At 34.2% G+C, this 20,488-nt stretch overlaps 2 protein-coding genes across 3 annotated transcripts; both read right to left on the minus strand.

Annotated features, from left to right (window-relative positions):
* Window positions 1–1,096: 1,096 nt before the first annotated feature.
* On the minus strand, window positions 1,097–5,105 carry Sirt2 (Sirtuin 2). The gene is made up of 7 exons (XM_081980475.1): window positions 4,947–5,105; window positions 4,720–4,892; window positions 4,490–4,586; window positions 4,083–4,439; window positions 1,808–2,000; window positions 1,568–1,754; window positions 1,097–1,517 (listed from the first exon to the last, which is right to left on the minus strand). Exons 1-7 carry the CDS (start codon window positions 4,969–4,971, stop codon window positions 1,404–1,406), a joined length of 1,146 nt encoding a protein of 381 aa, XP_081836601.1. The 5' UTR covers window positions 4,972–5,105; the 3' UTR covers window positions 1,097–1,403.
* A 1,289-nt stretch (window positions 5,106–6,394) lies between these two features.
* Window positions 6,395–20,363, minus strand: Dab (DAB adaptor protein). Of its 2 annotated transcripts, none has more exons than XM_081980467.1 (13): window positions 20,194–20,363; window positions 19,742–20,119; window positions 17,639–17,853; window positions 17,440–17,583; window positions 17,225–17,386; window positions 16,925–17,134; window positions 16,515–16,872; window positions 14,444–16,063; window positions 12,201–12,392; window positions 11,871–12,150; window positions 11,611–11,816; window positions 11,368–11,559; window positions 6,395–7,542 (listed from the first exon to the last, which is right to left on the minus strand). In XM_081980467.1, the coding sequence occupies exons 2-13, from the start codon at window positions 19,776–19,778 to the stop codon at window positions 6,734–6,736; spliced, it is 4,425 nt and encodes a 1,474-aa protein (XP_081836593.1). In that variant the 5' UTR covers window positions 19,779–20,119; window positions 20,194–20,363; the 3' UTR covers window positions 6,395–6,733. The 2 variants fall into 2 exon arrangements, with proteins under 2 accessions (XP_081836593.1, XP_081836592.1); XM_081980466.1 differs by having other exon boundaries at window positions 11,335–11,559; window positions 20,194–20,361.
* Between the last annotated feature and the right edge of the window lie 125 nt (window positions 20,364–20,488).

Raw genomic sequence — 20,488 nt, forward strand, 5'->3', positions numbered from 1 at the left:
TACGTACACAGAAGCCAATATATTGGGCAATCCCTTTTATTAATCAGCCACAATATGCAACTTTTTTTTTACAAGTAAAACGTGTATTTGTAAAAAAACGTACAGTATCATTATACATACCGGTATGAGCGATATTCAAATTCGGTGATAACTAGAACACGCACTAGTGTGTAAAAATCTGCACATCCGCGATTATTTTGTTAACAAGTCACACCTATTTCTTATTCAAGCCTATATAATCCTTTTATCAGGTGTCATAACACATATTTAACAGTAATCTGTTGCAAACATCTTATACCTAAAATGATCTGCTAGTTGAGATACTAAAGTTCAATAATGTGATGACAAACTTTTTGAAAAAGGAAGGTCATTTACATTATATGTTGACTGTTTACAGTGAAATTAATAACGCTACAGGGTGATTAAAAAATTTGGTAAATATGTTTCTATATAGAATAATATCTTTGGAAGCATAAGTATTATTTGCTAGTCAAATGAATAATATTTTATTATCTACTTTCCAGTATTTTGTATTTTGTAACACACTCCACTCATCAAGACTCAAAAGTCTTTGATGAGAAGTATGGAAAACTAACAACATTTGTAGGAACCAAAAGATAATCATTAAATAATAATGATGGGTAGAAACAGCCCATTTTTATTTAAAAATTTAAATAAGGCAGACTTATAGTAGAACATGCAAGTCAAAGTGAGATGAAGAAAGACATTTCTTTCTTTATTACACTTTGACTTGCATATCTTTCTATAAGTCTGTCTTGTCTATCTAATCTGTATTTCTATCTCTATGAAGTTACATAGTACCCTTACTGTATTTCTTGCTATACAGGGTGGAATCGGTAACAGCTACACAAACCTTTGTCAAATGTAGAAAAAGTTATACCAATTATTGCCTTATTGAATCCCAAGATGTTTACAAAAAAATATTGTGTAATTACTGAATCACTGCAAATGTTTGGTAAATGGGTAATTAATCCTTTGTTTCGTCTAAAAATAAACAACAAACTCACTGTATAAAGGTTTTTGCTGTTTTCAGGTTCAAATTTAATTTCAAAAATACTTTTAGAAGAATTAAACATTTGATTGAAATTTAAAACATATTTATTAATTTCAAAATTATCACAAATACCAACAACCCTTCTAACAACTTTGTTAACATACCTTATTTTAATGATAACAAAATGTATAAGTTATTTAAACATACAAATAACAAATATACTGTGAATTTTCACTGGGTTATACAAGGTTTAACAGTTTTTTATTTATTTATCTTTATTGAGCTAATATTATATGAAAATATAACATCTAGAAAAAATAAACCATATTATACCAATTAGGTATGAAGAGTAAATTAAATAATTTTAATATATTTATCACTTATTATATTAAATTTTGGATGGTGACTTTGTTGTAGTTGTATCACTGTAATTTTGGTCGCTTTTTTCCTTATTTTTATCAATTGTTTCATGCTCTTGTTTCACAAGTTCTTTCAGTTTATCCTAAAAATTACAATATATTAATTACAGTCTAGTAAATTTGATCAAATTACCCCCCATCCAAGTAACTCAGCTAGTAATGAGCACCCTTCATCACAATCACCCAACCAAGCCACATCCCTAGTATTTCCTTTTCTGTCAAACTCCAAGCCCCCAGACACTCCCATCATTGCCATAATTCCAGTACGTTGCCCCACTTTCTCTCTATTAATTAAAAGCCTTGGGACAAGAGGAGGCGCCCTGAAAACGAATCCCAATCCAAACTGTCGCGGACTAATCAAAATTAAACTCACAAATCTATAAGTCCTGCAAATGGATGCACCACCAAGGAGGATCCTAGAATAATTAACAAGTCGCATTTTTTAAAATCTTTATCGACCGAGTCGTGGAATTTGTCCGGTAAATTTTCCCCGAAGAACACTATGTCCGGTTTTACAACGCCAGGGCATTTTTCACATATGGGAATTTCATCTTTAAAGATCCGTTCTGGAATTAATTAACGTATTTAAGGGTGAAAAGTGTGTAGAGAGATAGAAATTTAAAAACTACAGTTCAATTGATTTCAACAAATTGTTATATCAATTTAGTTAACAGATATAGAATATTTAACTAACTGAGATTCATTTGAGTAACTTTAATGTTAGTTCAATAATGTAATTACTAGAGTCCGAATTAAAAAGCACTAACATCGTGAAAAAAAGTGCTTAATAAGCAAAATTATTTTCCTCAAACAAGCATACAAATGTGTAAAAAAGCACAAAACTCTTTCAGAGATGCAAATATTTTTCTTTTTTTGAGTTCTAGAAATTTTTTAGAGCTTTTAAACTGATTTAGAAGCATACAAAAGATTTTAGACATTTGGAATGTTTTTGGACAGTTTAAAGAGCATATTGGTAGGAAATGTTTAAATGTAAAATTTTTTTTAATGTAAATGTTTAAAGAGCATAAGGTTCTGGAATGCTTTAGAGGCATTTAGAAATTCTTAGACGGTTCTAGAATGTTTTTGAAGCTTTTAGACTGTTTTGAAAGCATCTGGACTAGTTGAAGAGCATTTGGAATATTTTAGACTGTTCTAAAAGCTTTTGGAAGCTTCTAGATTGTTTTGAAAGGCTTATTCCGACTGTTTTAGAAGCATTTTGGTGTTTCTGCAGTGTTTTGAAATCTTTTTAGACTACTTTAGAAACATTGAAGGTTCTGGGCTGTTTTTAAGGCATTTGAAATCTTGTAGACAGTTCTAGAAACTTTTAAACTGTTTTAAAAGCATACGGAAGCTTTTAGACTGCCTTGAATTTTTTTAAAAGCTTCTAGACTAGTTGAAGAACATTTGGAAGCCTTTAAAGCGTTCTAAAAGCTTTTGGAAACTTCTAGACTGTTTTGGAAGACTTTCGACTGCTTGAAAAGCATTTTCTAGTCTCTGTAGTGTTTTTTTTTGTAATTCTAACCGTTTTTGAGATATTTTCCAAAAACTACTTTGATGCACTTTTACCGAAAATTAGTTCAATACTTTAACACCCTGTAGCTTGGTTATTTTAGGGAGTTCAGGGTGGTTCAAAATGTGTGGGTGGTGGAAAATTGTCTTTAACTGCCTTAGTTAGTTTAGGTTAATGGTAGAAATGTGACGTAAAGTGTCATTTGTCAAAATATAATTTTTAAGGGTGCCATGTCTTGAAAACTTTTAAAAATGTCTTAATTTCAAAGTCAGTGTCACCAGATTCGTGTTCTCCATGTCATAATTAGTTGAAATTACCTTTTTAGACTACTTTAGGAGCATTTAGAAAGTGTTTACAGTTTAAAGAGCACTGAAGGTTCTAGACTGTTCTTAAAGCATTTAAAACCTTGTAGACCAGTCTAGAAACTTTAAAAAGCTGTTAAACTGCTCTAAAAGCATACAAAAGCTTTTAGACTTTATTAGAAATCATTTGAGAGCTTCTATAGATAAGATTTGGAAGCTTTTTGACTGTTCTAAAAGCTTTTGGAAGCTTCTAGACTATTTTGTAAGTGTTTGCAAGACATTTTGAAGCTTCTATAGTGTTTTGGAATGTTTTTACACTTTTTAGACTACTTCGGAGCATTTGGAAATTATTTGGTCAGTTTAAATTTGTAAATTGACACTTACCCATTTTAAAACAGATAATTGGTATGTTTTTGTCTCTCAGAAGCCTTCAATATCTCAATATAGCTATTGCAATTGTAAATTAGCTTATTCAACAAAAAATAGCAGCAAATAAGCACAAAAAACTAAATTAAGCACAAAAAGAAGAAAGAAGCAAAAAAAAGCATTAAAAATGACGTGTTTTTGCGTAAATCCTTCACATTAGATTTCAAAGGTTGGTTGCCTTTATTATTTACAAATAGCAAAATTCCTAGAAATCCAGACTCTAGTAATTACTTATTTATAACAGGCTAGACATTTTTATATTTTTTATTATAGTTGAAGGATTTGGTTTAATAATTTGCAACAAAACAAGCCATTTTTCTTCCAGTAAAAACCCCAAGAACTAATAAATAATATACAATACATACAATAGATACAAAACAGGAATTTAAATTTAATGATATAATCAATACCTTTCATCCAATCCAATTGATATTCTGCTCTACAAGTCAAACAATGTCCTGTGTAAAATGTCCCATGAGCCTCTACAAGCTTGTCTTCAGGAATACCTGCCACCCGTTCTAGTGTATCAATATTCTGAGTGTAATGCCTTAAAAGTATGCCTTCCTCATGCAGCAATCTAATAAAATAATGGCACACAGTTGGTTTGAATGTGCCTGGATAAAGCTCTTTAGCCAGCACAAAAAATGGTTTTGGATTATTGTGGAAGTAGTTCAACTCAAAAATTGCTTCTGGATGAGGAAGGTTGTACTTTTCCAAGTTATGATACAATCCAGTGCCTGTCGAACGAAAGTCTGGGATTCCTGCAGCTAAATTAAATATTTTGAGGTAATGGATGGTTAGTTAGGTGATAACTCACAAGTGGATATTCCTGCACCAGCCATTGTTATCACCTTTTTACATTTTTTCTTTTTGATGTAGTCTACAATGCCTTCCAAGCTAACATCATCTAAAATCTGGAAAAAACGGCAACTACACAAAAAACCACAAATATTACGCGGGTTTATAGTATTGCTAGTTATTGAGAACATTTGCTAATGATTTGAGAAATCCTGGAGTTAGTAAACAAATGTTTGAGGTTATGTGTACCTTTACTTCACTAGAATCGGCTGGTTCATTGTCCAAGCCGAGGAGACCTAATTTTTGAGTCAAATAATGTTGCAAGCTCGCAAAACTTAAACCGGAGGCTGCCCCGATATCTGGGGACGCACTTCCTTCTGATTCCTGATCTTTTTTCAGTTTCGTATCTTTCGAATCCTGTCCTGCAAGTTTCCTTAAGTTTTACATAAAATTTAGTTGTAGTTTCCGTGAATTACCTTTCTTTTTTTCAGAAGAATCCATATTTTAGTTGTTTAGTGTTTTCCAGTTCAAAAATATACAAATTTATAGTAAAAATTTAATTTATCAACATAAAAACCAAAACAACTCTCTGTTTTGTGTTTTTGATTTGACAGTTGACATTATTATTAAGACACTTAAGGAAAACGTATTACGGGTTGCCTATTATTTATAGTCACCCTTTGCTTTCTGCTTTCTACAGGGTGATTCATGTTTTATACACAAATTTTAGCCACGTATAAACCATATCCCGGAAATACAGGGTGTTGAAGTTTTATAAAAAAAACACAAAATTATTTTTTTTTCAAAACGTTTATACATATTTTAATGTAATTTTGTGGTTTTCATAAACATAAAGAGCCGATTCTTCGCCAATTAAAAAATTGTTATTATCTCCACCAGTGGCGCGCGTATTAATAGGTCACCTAATAATTTTTAAGAAAAAAAAAGTACGCCACTGCTTTTTATAAAAATAAAATTGATTTAAATTGAAAATTATTTTATTTCTTCTTTTTCCAACTTTCAACAGCAAGCATACCTCTTTGAGCTGTCCCTTGTTTCTCTCTCGACAGATTAGAGTGCTGATGATGGCCTAAAGGGCCGAAACCGGTTCACTAAGGATAAATAAAATTTGCTCGTAGCATACGTCTTTTACTGAACCACCCTGTGTTCCTTACCGTGCACACTTGGCATAAAACACTAAACATTTGTTAAAAAGTTATAATAATTGTTCAAAATGGTGTCCTTCGACTTCAATGCATTTTCTGCAATGTTGGACTAAACGATTGACTGCTCGTAAAATTGGCAACCTTCTTTTTTTTTATATAAAACTTCAACATCCTGTATTTCCTGAAAGACGCATTTCCGGGTTATAGTTTATAGAGCAAACTGGGATTATTTTTGGACGTAGAATATGTGGTTAAAATTTGTGTATTAAAACCTAAATCACCCTGTATATGGGCTGAATTGACTTCATTAATACTCAACAGTCAAGGACAAAATAGCTGATAAAACCCACTTGGGGTAAGAAAAATCCTCAATAAATATCCTACCCAATAACCTAAAAAAACACTAAAAATTAAACGTGGAATTGGCAGCATATAAAATTTTTTACAACCCACATAATGGCAATGTTATTAAAAACGATTATATACAAACAAAAACAGGATAACGCGGTAGAAGAACCACTAAAACGGTAGATATACCGCCGATCTGGCAATATTGGTAATGATTACTTGGAATTCATTTGAGGCAAGTTGCAAGAAAAAGTAGATGACCAAAACCTCCTGAAAAACTCCAACCACTTAAGTGAATTGTTTGTGAATAACAACCATTTTAAAAAATTGCCAAAAAAAACACCTATTTCCTCTCTTGATGATTGATTAGTTTCAGTTACTAGCCAATACATAGAAAACCAAATAGCTAACAAAGTTGAAGTAGATATATATTTTTAAAAGAACTAGTATCACAACAATTTAAAATAAAATTATACATAGTATATAAAGTAAATTTAACGCACACAATTCTGCCAATTAAATTAATAGACCCTAAAAATATAAAATTGCATTACAATTTTTTATTTTGGCAAACCAATTATAACTGCTTTTGAGATTCTATTTCCGTAAATAATATCATAATTTTGTAGGTACAATTTGAGTGTGCAATTTAGAGGAGTCCTTAAGACCCATCAAGGACAACAAACAAATAAATTATTAGCACTATTAAAATTATCCTAGTAAAGGCCAATTGCCGAGTTTTTGTAAAACTATTTCCTAGCTCCGCAATCGGAATCTTCAAATTCTTCAGTCCACTTCAGTTCGGAGCTTCTCGGCGTCTCCCCCAGCTCCATTCTCCCACTGAAAAACTCATCGTCGAATGGATCATTTTCTCGGGTGAATATATTTACAGACTCAGATTTTTTCAAATTAACTTGTTCGTTTCGGTTCGATAACTTGCTGAGTAACTTCCGACGTCCGTTCAACGTCGTCCGCTCGGGCATTCGAAAGGAATCTTCGTCTTCTTCTGGAAGATCGGGTTCTTCTTTAATACTGGAAATTCCCCCACCGTTGGTCCCACCCCCTTCCTCGAGCGGTTTTTCACTTGAAGGGGAAAAATCATCCTCAAACGGGCTGCGCGGTTTGTTCTGGTAACGCGGCGACAGTTTAGGTTCTTCGGTGTGTTTCAAGGACTTTTCTGGTCGCGTTTGTGGTCTCATCCCTCTCCTCGGTTCACCGTCTTCGTTGGTCTCGAAATTAAATTTGTCTCGTATAATTGGACTTTCATCTGACGGTATAAAATCGTTGTCGAACATGGACTTGGTTCTGCTAGCTGCTTTTCTAGGAAACGTGTTCACTAGCTCGGTTTTGCTCGCCGATTCTTTTGATGAGCGTTTTCGAATACTCGACGAATCGGGAGGTTGTTTTTTCAAAGGTGGTATTTCGGTGTAGTCCTGGTCTAACGTTTTGTGTGGTTTCGGTCTGTGTCGGTGAGAGGGTTCTGTAAATTGAGCAGAATCTCTGCTTCGCGATCTACGAGTTCCTTTGTAACGTCTGTCTCTTTCTCCGTCACTGCCACCTGATTTGTACATTTTAATTAAAATAATTTTGATTTATTCTACAGGGTGTCCGGGTTTTTTTGTAGCAGGACTTTAATACGTCTTCTACCTCAAAAAATAAGCCTAGTTTGCTCTATAAACTATACACGAAAAATGCAGGGAAAGGAAAAACAGGAAGTTAAAACTCTTATTTTTAGTCCCAAAGTTTTTGAGGCATTTAGCTAAAACTTTGAGTTTAGCCTACTTTTTTTGATCTACATAATTATGTGAATTAATGCTACTTAATTTGTAAACAGTTTGAAGAAAAGTTGATTTTAGTAATAAAGAACTATTTAATAATATGTAATAAAAATAAGCATTTTTCGAGTAGATAGATTAATTTTAGGGCGTAGAAGACGTGATTAAAATCCTACTACAAAAAACCCAGACACCCTGTATATTAAATAATACGTTACAGTTTTATTTTGTCATTATACAGGGTGACTTTTTTCGATTTTTAGTTCGTCGGATAAACGGAAAAAAAATTGCAGGTTTAGAAGACCAATTCAAAACCATTTTTTTTTTAAGTTTATGGGTAACTAGATATTTGACAAAAACCAAAAAATGTTGTTCTGAAGTTCACGTGACCAGTTTTACGATTGAAAGGAACTTCTGAAGATCACGTTACTGTTTTCAACTGAAAAATTTACCTACAAAGGTCGCGTAACTATTTTAAAGCGTCGAATGGACTCTACTTAAAGTTAAAATAACATCCTTGCAGTCACATGATCATATTTTAGATCAGAATGTTGTTCTGTAGTGACCATTTTTACGATTAAAGGGATTTTCTGACGGTCACGTGATTGTTTTCAATTATTAAATTTATTTACGAAGGTCACCTGATCATTTTCTAACGGAAATGGAATATTAATGTCACGTGACTCTTCTGAAGATTAAACTAGCTACCTTGCAGTGAAAATGTTGCTCTCGGAATCCCGTGAACACTTTACGACCAAAAGAAATTTTTGTAGGTTACTTGAGTGTTTTCAAAATAGCATCCTTAACGTCCTGTGATTGTTTTATTTGAAAATCATTTTTCTAGAAGCAATAATACATTTTGACTAGATGGGATAAAAGAAGTCAACAAAATTTGGTTTTTCCTTCATTTCTAGTGAATTGATCTTCTAAGATTGCAATTCTTTTGCAATTTCTAAAACAGACTTAGTAGCTTTGCTAGTTTCCAAGATTCGTTTACCGATATTTTTTTTAAACTCCAAAGACAGTCTTAACAAAGTTGTAACTAAGAAAGTTCCATCACTTTTTAAGGAACTGACAAATATTATGAACATACAGTGTGACCCATTTAGAATGGAAACACCCCTATAAAATTTTAGGTTATTAACCGATTTCAATGATTTTTTTTTTGAAATAATTAGGAATGAAATGTCTATTACGGGAGAAAATTTTAAATATTTATTTCAGTTTTCAGGTCATATTACGATACTTTTTCTTGATAGAAAATGGAGAATTTTTATTAGCGATTTTTTTATTGAAAAAATTACTACGCCACTGGATCTATAGTGCTTTCAAATAGCTGTGACCAAAATTTCATGAAAATCCATTCATTAATAACAAAGTTATGACAAATTAAAATTGAAAAATCCTCTAAGCTAACGGTCACAAAAGAACACCCTGCATCAACTGTTGCCATAGAAATGGTGTTACTATTTAATTGTTTATTATTGATTATTAATTGATTAATTTCTAAAAAAAAAATAAATTAAAAAAAAAAAAAAAAATCAAAAAAAAAAATTTGGTCACAGCTATTTGAAAGCACTATACAGGGTGTCCCACGACGAAAGACCTCGATTGATATTGGAAAAAGTATAAATAGGAGAGTTTTGAAAATTTGGTAGGATACTGATGTGGGCATGCCCAATCCAACTAAAATATTTTCAAGATGGTTGCACTTCCGCTTATACCGGAAGTCGATCACAACTTTCTTATTTTAAATAGAACACCCTATATATTATTACATATTTGGATTCCTCACAAAATTCTGACCAACTTTTGTATAGAATGCCCTATGCCTATCTCTAGCCGTTTTCGAAATATTTGATGTTTTTCCAAAAAAGTGACAGTTGCAACGCTCAACATATTTTTGTACTATGTTAAAACCGTATTTCATTTTGCAATGAAACTTTGGGTTATTGTAAATAAAGGATCGTTTTATTAAACTGAGGGTGCGTAACGACTCATTTGTATACAGGGTCGTCAAAAAAAAATCATAAACTTGCCACTAAAAAAAATGAAAAATCTCAAGTTTTTTAAATGGAAACCCCCATTTTTTATGACGGAATCATTTTGAGCATTAAAAATTACTATAAGTTTCAATTTACTTGCCTATACCTAAATCCAACCCATTTCGTTTTATTTGAGAATAAACATTTTTTTATTAGGCTGCATGCTCAGCTGCATGGTTGGGATTAGCTGGTACTCTAGTTAGCCATGCTTTTGACACACGGTGATATTGGAGAACTGCAAAGCATGTTATGTTGAGCGTTGCAACTGTCACTTTTTTGGAAAAACATCAAATATTTCGAAAACGGCTAGAGATAGGAATAGGGCATTGTACACAAAAGTTGGTTAGAAATTGCAATTCCTACATTTGTATTATTAAGGATTGGTTTTGTTTTAATAGCTTTTATCTTCACAGATCCCGTATTCTTAAAATTTTCAATTATTTGCTTGACAGCTTTTCGTGATGGCTTTGGTTTTTCTGGATAACGAGCGGCAAATACCTCACATGTTCTACTCACAATTTTATCACATTCTCCGTAAATAATAAACAGATTTAAGTAATCTTGGTTTGAATAACGTAACCGCGACGGCATATTTGCAGTTGTCAAAACACTCAAAACTAGTGTTATTAACATGCCCTGCAGGTCTCCAATATCACCGTGTGTCAAAAGCATGGCCAACTAGAGTACCAGCTAATTCCAACCATGCAGCCGAGCATGCAGCCTAATAAAAAAATGTTTATTCTCAAATAAAACGAAATGGGTTGGATTTAGGTATAGGCAAGTAAATTGAAACTTATAGTAATTTTTAATGCTCAAAATGATTCCGTCATAAAAAATGGGGGTTTCCATTTAAAAAACTTGAGATTTTTCATTTTTTTTTAGTGGCAAGTTTATGATTTTTTTTTGACGACCCTGTATACAAATGAGTCGTTACGCACCCTCAGTTTAATAAAACGATCCTTTATTTACAATAACCCAAAGTTTCATTGCGAAATGAAATACGGTTTTAACATAGTACAAAAATATGTTGAGCGTTGCAACTGTCACTTTTTTGGAAAAACATCAAATATTTCGAAAACGGCTAGAGATAGGCATAGGGCATTCTATACAAAAGTTGGTCAGAATTTTGTGAGGAATCCAAATATGTAATAATATATAGGGTATTCTATTTAAAATAAGAAAGTTGTGATCGACTTCCGGTATAAGCGGAAGTGCAACCATCTTGAAAATATTTTAGTTGGATTGGGCATGCCCACATCAGTAGCCTACCAAATTTTCAAAACTCTCCTATTTATACTTTTTCCAATATCAATCGAGGTCTTTCGTCGTGGGACACCCTGTATAAACATAATGGCAAAAAAAACTTACTTTGACGCCTCACCTTCATAGTTTCAAATGATAAAACCCACAAGACTGAATACCAAAATAGATACAAAGGAAATATTTTGCACCCTTAAGTCACCCTGTATTTTTTGTTAGATATTGACCATAATATCTAACATTTGAAGAAAATCTAAATGTTGTGCTTACCAGTTCCTAAATAATGCCGCGACTTTATCTCACCAGTTTTCCTATCCATTTCCGATGCACTACTTGGTCGTTGTTTCCAGTTCTTTTTGTTTTGCACGTAATGTGGATGAGCATCTTCCGGTTCGTTTTGGTATTCATCTTCCCAGGGAGAGTCTTGCGACTCTCTGCTGCTTCTATACCGATCGCGCCTGTCCGGTCGTCTTTGCACATAACGTCCCGATTTGTCTGGAAATCACTCTGTAAAAGTTTAGTTCTAGATAGATAACTGACACTCACCGTGCTCTCCTTGTTCCCAATCGGGACAGCACCAACGATCTTTAGCCTCTTTTCCCTCTCTCCTTCGTCGATAGCGTCGTTCTGGACCGTAATCGTCCCACCTGTCGCTTTCCAAATCTCTACTACCAGTACTGCTATGTCGGTCGGAATCTTTAGATCCATGCCGCTGGAAATAATGACCACGACTTCTACGTTCTTCATCACACCTGAAAATTCACACTTTCAAATACTAGAATCAGAAAAGACGTAATAAAACTCACTCATAATCATCTTCTTCTTCGTCATCCCAACTATCTACATGTTTACCAACAACATCGCGGTGTCTATCAAAAGATTGTCCTCGGGGATGACGTGCCCAACGTCCATCTCTCCTTCTCGGTTCTTCTTCCCACGGACTAACGTCCCGCGAACTGGACGAATGACCGCCCCCTGCTGAAGCAGGCCATCCTCCTTGTCTTCGTCTACGCGGTCTGTCGTAGCACTCGTAGCATTCTTCCTCGTACGAGTCCGTTGATCGACGATTCGGTGGATAATATGGTCCTGAAATTTGGTTTTACTGGTGCTGAACAGCCGATTTATCAAACACCAACCTTCTTGTTCGCGCATTTTCTTTCTTCGTTCGCCACCTTTTGATTGGTTTTTCCAATCGGTGGGTGAACGATTGCCAAACTCTTTGGAATCACTCGACCACGGTGATACACCTTCTTCACTTTGGCCAGCGCCCGTACTCTCTTTAGGTTCGGACGGGACGCTTGGTTGGTCGAAGATTGCCCAAGACTCACCTTTATTTCATTTTTACAAGTTATTATTGTGTTTTCTAATTTTGCTAAATGAATATAATGCCTAATAAATAATACGTTAACGGATGAGTGTTGCTCTCAAATGGTTATACAGAGTGTTAAATATTCAGAACACCCTGTAAGAGATTGTGAAATTAATATACAAGATATTCACTGAAAACTACTGAGGTAATATACAATTTTAGGACAATTTGTCTGGAAAAGTAGTAAAAAACGCTCATTTTTCTATAAAATATGTTTTTTTCTAGATTTGATATTTAATGTGTTTTAAAACATTCTATACGTAAGTTTTCCTTCTATTTCAATTGACCACCAGTTTAGTTCTATTTCTTCATAAACAAATGAATCTGGGGGAATTAGAAAGTTTAATAACCCTTTTGATGACGACTTTCAAGCTTCTAATTTTTCAATTGTACAGGTTCCATTTTCGATACTTTTGTAGGATATTTCGCTTATTTTTAAAGATTTTTGCGACAGTGTGCTACTTTTTCGTGAAATTAAATATGGCGTCAACAGAATTTTCATAACTCTTTTCTCAAGATTTTAACCTTTGAAAATTGACTACAATACTGTAAATGCTCCAGTAAGTACATTTTTACAAAATTTGACTGTTTTTCTTGACATTCGACAATAGACTAGAATGATTGCAAATGTTTCAATAAGTAAATTGTCATAAAATTTTATTTTTTTTTAAGATTTGAATCTTTAAAAATTGACTACAATACTGCAAATGTTCCAGTAAGTCAATTTTTATAAAATGTGACTGTTTTTCAAGGTTTTGACATTGAAAATTGACTAGAATGATTGCAAATAGCTCAGTAAGTAAATTGTCATAAAATTTTACTGTTTTTGAGGGTTTTGACATTGAAAATTGACTAGAATGATTATAAATAGTTTATTATGTAACTTGTCATACAATTTCACTGTTTTTCTAGATTTTCACGTTTGAAAATTGACTACAATACTGCAAATGTTCCAGTAAGTAATTTTTTATAAAATTTAACTCTTTTTCAGGGTTTTGCCATTGAAAGTTGGCTAGAATGATTTCAAATAGTTCAATAAGTAAATTGTCATAAAATTTTACTGTTTTTCAAGATTTTGACCTTTGAAAATTGACTACAATACTGTAAATGTTCCAGTAAGTAAATTTTTATAAAATTTGACTGTTTTTCAAGGTTTTGACATTGAAAATTGACTAGAATGATTGCAAATAGCTCAATAAGTAAATTGTCATAAAATTTTACTGTTTTTCAGGGTTTTGACATTGAAAATTGACTAGAATGATTACAAATAGTTTATTATGTAACTTGTCATACAATTTCACTGTTTTTCTGCACTGAAAATTGACTACAATACTGCAAATGTTCCAGTAAGTCAATTTTTATAAAATTTAACTGTTTTTCAGGGTTTTGCCATTGAAAATTGACTAGAATGATTGCAATTAGTTCAATAAGTAAATTGTCATAAAATTTTACTGTTTTTCAAGATTTTGACCTTTGAAAATTGACAACAATACTGCAAATGTTCCAGTAAGTCAATTTTCATAAAATTTCACTGTTTTTCAAGGTTTTGAGGTTGAAAATTGACTAGAATGATTGCAAATAGTTCAGTAAGTAAATCATCATAAAATTTTACTGTTTTTCAAGGTTTTGACATTCGACAATTGACTAGAATGATTGCAAATAGTTTTGCAAGTAAAAAACCGATGTTTGAGGCTTAAGCATACCATTTTTGTTTAAGAAAATTCAACATTCTGTAGCTCAGAAAGGAAGCTACTGCAGACAAATGTGTTTAGAGTAAAAATGTTGGTTAAGACAATCCCTTACATCTGAAGATTGTTCCGTACATTTATGAGACATGACGAGAGATATGATGGTACATTTATGGTCTGATCTACATAAGTAAGAAGGAATAATACATAAATTGTGTCTGCTTACACTTGAGTTAACTGAGAATTAACAACATAATAATAATTTGGGAGTAAGACAGAATTTTTCTGCATTTTAATATAAACAGATGATAAAAATTCTTACCTGTAGGATCTAAGTGTTTCTTAGCAATATCCGAGTTGCTGCCAGTGTTGTCAATCTCGGGCGAGCTGCCACTCAGTACATCTGACAACGATCCGGACGTCAACCTGGCATTGGCTTGAATGATTTCAGTTATGGCACTGGGAACTGGACTTTTCATAATGGGCGATCTGGCGGGAGACTTTTCCGGCGTCACACTTTTCGATTTCTGCCCGACCATGTACTCCATTATGTTTTCTTTCAGCATTTCCTGTTGCGTTTTCTGCTCTCGGTTGGCCGCGTTTATATCCTCCACACTGGTCAGCTGATCTTCGTTCACCGTATCCGACAAGTTCTTCTCTACCTGGGTTGTGGTGGTTAATTCGATTTCGACTATTTCTCTCAGAGCAGCGTATCTGTCTTCGTTACTCGAATTTGCTGTTGTCACCACCACTTCTTTTTCCGCAACGATTTCTTCAGGTTCAGTGTCGATGCGCGTTTGCTTTATTTCTTCTTGCAACTCCCTGAACACTGCGTATTTATCGAAAGTAGAATCGGAGATGGTAGTGCCATTGTTGCTTCCGAAATTAGAGGCAAAATCCGCTTGGAAAGCTGGGAAAGTGTTATTGGGGTTTTCTTTAGCGTTTGAGGAACTAGTTTGCATATCAGAAGACTGAGACTTAATAAAAGTGGATAAATAGTTAGTTAATTGCACTAGGGTCATATTGCTTAGTTTGTGAGGGGGGATTTTCAATTTATTGGCCAATTCGTTCAAACCGCTTAATGTTAACTGGCTTAAAGTCATGTCCAAACCTTCCAAAGAGTTATTAAACCCTTCGCTGGCGGTAGTGGTTGTCAAGCTAGGCTTATTTTCTAAAAATGAGGCCACTGTAACTTCTTTTTTTGTCTGTCGTTGAGGAGGCGGTAGTACTACTCCCGGACTGACAGACCTTTCACTTGGAGGCGGTATCGGAGTTAAATAATCATCCTCCAAAGAATTCCCTTGCTTTCTAGGTCGTTCTGGAGGGATCGTAAATTCCGAATCAAACTTTGACTTTCTTTGAGGAACCGGTAAGGGCGGACTATTTTCAAACAAATTCTTTGCTTCTCCTAAAACTCCACTAACAGTCTCAATATAGTCGTAACGACCATCTTCTGAATGAGGAGGTCTCGGTGGTGGTTTCACAACAATTTCGCTCTGCTTTTTCGGAGGTAATGGTGGTGGCTGCAGCTCTCCTAAAGTAGCCGCAGGTCTTGGAGGTGGTTCTGGCGCACTCTCCGACTCGGAAGACAGCTCTTTACTACTGAATTGCACCGTTCTCGGGCTACTACCCAATCTGTTCAAAAGTTTTTGCGTAGCAAACTCAGTCTCGAAAGGATCTTGCTTAGTAAAATCAGAATCCGCAAACGGATCTTCTTTAACAAACGGATCTTCCCCGAATGGGTCAGCGCTAAATATACTAGCCGTGTTCGAATAAATCGACGTTTGAGGGGGTTTGTTAGTGTTAAAGCCTGCGTTAAACAAGTCCTGCGCAGGCGGGGCTGTTCCTCCCGACGCCAGCTCTTTGAGCGGCTTTTTCGGTGGGTTTTTCAGCTCTTGAAAGAAATGTTTCTTATCAATATACGGCTTACTTCTACCGGTACCTAGGGTAAAATAAAATAACGCTTTTGCAGTCGATCTGTATCTAGTTTGAGTCTACTTTACTGGTAAAGAAAACGTATAAAACATAATCGCAACAAAAAAAAAAACGAAATTACTGACACTGGCTCGAATTATTACTATTTTATTTTACCGCAGATAGTTTTCGATACTTTGAGATGGGTTAGTTGAACAATTTTAATGATGTTACAATCCATTCATCCTAAGTTTGGTAAGTTTGGAAGAATGTGACAAAGTTAATATGAGAAAAGCTTTATGTTCCATTGACACTTAAAAGCTCTGCTTGTGCTTAAATCCAGAACCATTTTAAAATTCTACACTCCCTCATGATTTATGATAAATGAATATCGTGCGCAGTGTACCAAATAAGCTCCAACAAAAAGCCCAAAACAACAAAAACTAAAGCAACAAACTACTAAAAACAACGACACTTACCTAACGGGTCCAGCTCAGTAAAAACATCAAACTGCGACATAATTTCTTGTTTAGCCGCCTCGTGCTTTTCATCTTTCGCTGGTTCCGGAAGAACAATAGAAGAAGGTTCCTCAAACAGACTGTTTCCAAACGAGGGTGGAAACCAGTCAGCACCTCCCGATTCCTCGTGTGAACTGCTCAGTTCTCGAGAGGAAAACGTAAACTCTTTGTTTGTTTTTGAGCTAAAAAGCGGATCAGAAGTGCTGTCTAGACTTGCAGCAGTATTAGGGGGAGTTTTAGCGCTCATTGTGCTGCTGCCCTCAGATGTTCTGTTAGATCTCTCTCGTCCAGACGATGGGGGAGGTGGAAGTATGAGTTTCTACGGTCATAACAGTTTAAATTGGCTCTATTAGAGAAAGAGAAAAACATACATTTACAGGGTAACTGATAAAGCTATCTCCAAAAGGGTCATCTTTAGACCCAAAAGGATCTGAGGGTGTGATTCTTTCCATTTGATGCAGACCCTGCTGCAAACTGTTTAGCTCCAACTCAAGATCAACGAGATCAGCGACAGCAGTGCCGCTATTTTTGTTATCAGAAGCACTAGCTCCTTTTGGTTCACTTTTAGATTTTTCCGAAGGCTAAAAAGCCATAGTTACTTACAAAAACTTCACTAGACTACGTTAAAATTAGCGAGGCACACAATAAATAGCCAAAAAGCGGATACATACCCAAGTTTTTTTTCTTCTTACCTTGGAGAGGGAATTTGGACTGTCTGAAAACAAGGGAGAGGTGGGCAAGTAGCTTTTTTCCAAGTGTTGTTTAGCCAACTCGATTTCTTTCTTCTTTAAGGCAAACACAACTTGGAAAAGATCTCTCATAGCTATGACCACCTGAAAGTTAGTGTTAAAACCCCAAGCAACACAATAAAGCCATAATTTTCCACCTGACTAGCAGCTTTATCAGTTTTAATGCCGAAAAATCGGTGACCAGTATCAGGAGACCCAAATATATAGCCAAAAGCCCTTGAATCAGTCATGTCTTGGGCAATGAATGAAATTTTATGCACCGGATGATGATAAAGGCAATCCTAATCATAAAAAACCAGTTATTAAAGTGAATTTCCACTGAAGACTTAATGTTACCCCAGTTTTTTCGTCTCGCAACCTCAACCCATCTATAGCAATGTTTATAGTGATGCGTTGTTTATGTTCCCCAGCTGCTCTAATAGCCATTTTTAAGTCACAGAGCGCCTCCTGACACATTCTATCACCGCGTGCTTCTGATACTTCCAAAATTCCTATTAGCTTAGCTTTGAAACTTACTCCATCACCCAGGAAACGTGTGGTTTCATTTTTGACTGTAATTTCAATGATTTACTACAATTAAATTGTGTATATAATATAATAAAATGTAGTCAATTGCTCTGGTTTAAAAATCAACCAATAGTAGCAAAACTAGCAAAAGAAGTTTCAACAAGCCAAACTTAGTAGCAATGTTAAGTAGAAATTCAGTTAATATTGTCAAAAGCTCAAATTTTTAGCCAAAGTCGAAAAAAAAATCATATTAACAGTAAATTACACAGTTTAGTTTTTTGGATAGATTCACCCTTTATTTTATATTATTATACCTATTTCTAAAGTAGCCAGATACCTGTAGAATTATTTCTGAAATGCCAAACTCCTCCAAGTACTAGTGCAGAATTTCCAAAAACCTTCAAAAATTGCCAAATGCATCTACAAGTATCTTTAAACCTGCAAAATGTTTTGTAAAATGCCAGACTTCTCTAGAATTATTTTGGAAATGTCACAGGTGCTCAAATACTATTGTAATAACTCCCAGAATATCTTCTAAAACTGCTTGAGGTCTCTACAAATATTCTTCAAACTCCAAGATTTTTCTAAATTTGCCAAATGACTCTAGAATCATTATGGAAATGCCATAGACCTCTAAATACTAGTGCAGACTTTCCAAAATCCTTTGAAAATTGCCAGACGCCTGTGCAAGTGTCCCAAAACCTCCGCGAATTTTCTTAAATTGCCAGATGACTCTAGAAGCATTTTTGAAATGTTCCGAAACCTTTGAAAATGGACAGATGCGTCTACAAGTGTCCTAAAACCTCCAAGAGTTTTCTAAACTTGCCAGATGCCTTTAGAATCATTTTGAAACTTTCCAAAAACCTCAAAAAATTCTCGAAAATTGCCAGATGACTCTAGAATCATTCTGGAAATGCCATAGGCCTCTAAATACTAGTTAGACTTTTCAGAAACCTTTAAAAATTGCCAGAAGCCACTGCAAGTGTCCTAAAACCTCCAACAATTTTCTGAAATTGCTAGATGCCTCTAGAAGCATTTTTGAAATGCCAGATGCTTCTAAATACTAGAGTAGACAAGACAGAGAAAAAATTTAGAAAATTGCCAGATGCCTCTGCAAGTATGCTAAAACCTCCAAGAATTTTCAAAAATTGCCAGATGTCTAAATAATAGTGTAGATGTCCCAAAAACTTTTGAAAATTGCCATATGCCTCTGCAAGTCTCTTAAAACTTCCAAGAATTTTCAAAAATTGCCAGATACCTCTAGAAGCATTTTTGAAATGCCAGATGGTTCTGCAAGTGTCCTAAAACCTCTAAGAATTTTCTAAAATCGCCAGCTAGACTTTTTTTATTATTTAACCTAACTGTTACTGATATAACTATTTATTATAGACTAAATAGACCAGAATATAATTAGTGTGTAATTTCTTCTGTGCTATTATCATATTATCAAGCACTTCTACTTCAGTCATGCAAAATATTTTTTTTTTAAATAAACCTAATACAATTTTCTAATTACCACATAATACAAAAAAATGTTTTAAAAAACATGGTAATACAAGTTCAAGTAGCTTAACTTTCCACATCCAATAAAAAGTGATTTTTTTCTGATCTACCCTGCAAGATATTAATATTCTTTGATACACAAATTGCCACAAAATTATTTCAAAAACCGATATTTGGTTAATAAAATTAGTTAAAAGTGTTGACAACTGATTAAACAAGATGTGTATTATAAATAATTTTATTTTTATGTGTTAATTTTTAGTGATTACTATGAATATGAGTTACATACCACATTAAGATGATAATAATAAAGCACTAATAAATTCACTTTATTTGCTTTACACTTTACCTATGTAAATGCAGTTAAACCATAAAAGAATTAGTAAGGATTAAATTAACAGACACCCATAATACAAAAACTGAACTTACATTTGAGGGGACTGGTTTTCTTTCTAAGGGTTTGCATGTTGGCCAGTTTGGTCTTCCTGGGCAGGAAGCTCTTCCACACTCAAAGTTTGCACTTGTGAATATTGATTCGAAAACTAGAGTCTATGCTGTGTTCTAACTTTTTCCAGATGGACATTATGACTTTTCTAATAGTAGTTTTGCCTGTTATTGATTTGATATCCCTTGATCTACCATAAGCATTGGGGTGGATGACAGATACACTAAAATTGTGGGGGTTGAAATGCTGTCGCACATGCCCATTAGATTGTAGCCAAGCTATTGATTGAAACTGTGTAGTTTTTGGTTTAACTTGGGGCGAGCTACGTCACGAATTTGTTTTGCAGGCACAATTTTGGAAAACTACAATATAAAATAACAAAAAATTTCAATTTGTTTATAAAATTTTCAACAAGTTGTGAAAGGAGTTAACTTACTTGAACGCCACTTGCCTGCTTAACTTGCGAGAAATAAAGCTGAACTAACGTCATGTCCATATAATTAGCCGCGTATTTAAAAATAATTTAAAATCTTAATGGTATAAAAAGGATAAACAAAGCCTTCCATAAAAAGCTGAGACGCTCATCTCAAATTTTGACAGTAAACGATCAATTATCAAAACAAATGACGTCAGACATCAAGCATCTGTCATTTATCAAAATGGGATGCTGTGAGGAAAAACATTACAACCAACAGATGGCACTACTACAGTTTGAATTTTGACCAATAGCA

The sequence above is a fragment of the Ips typographus genome, linkage group LG5, assembly GCF_016097725.1.
Source record: "Ips typographus isolate SLU linkage group LG5, UJ_Ityp_2.0, whole genome shotgun sequence".
Taxonomy (NCBI): Eukaryota; Metazoa; Arthropoda; class Insecta; order Coleoptera; family Curculionidae; genus Ips; species Ips typographus.

Coding starts and splice junctions, on each gene's coding strand:
- Sirt2 (XM_081980475.1), bottom strand. CDS start 4,971: ATGGATTCTTCTGAAAAAAAGAAAG. Junction 2,001..4,082: donor TCAATTGGATTGGATGAAAG/GTATTGATTATA, acceptor AATTAATTCCAG/AACGGATCTTTAAAGATGAA. Junction 1,755..1,807: donor TTTGCAGGACTTATAGATTT/GTGAGTTTAATT, acceptor ATTCGTTTTCAG/GGCGCCTCCTCTTGTCCCAA.
- Dab (XM_081980466.1), bottom strand. CDS start 19,778: ATGCAAACCCTTAGAAAGAAAACCAGTCCCCTCAAAT. Junction 17,854..19,741: donor GAAAACCAGTCCCCTCAAAT/GTAAGTTCAGTT, acceptor TTGAAATTACAG/TCAAAAATGAAACCACACGT. Junction 16,873..16,924: donor TTATCAGTTACCCTGTAAAT/GTATGTTTTTCT, acceptor TTATGACCGTAG/AAACTCATACTTCCACCTCC.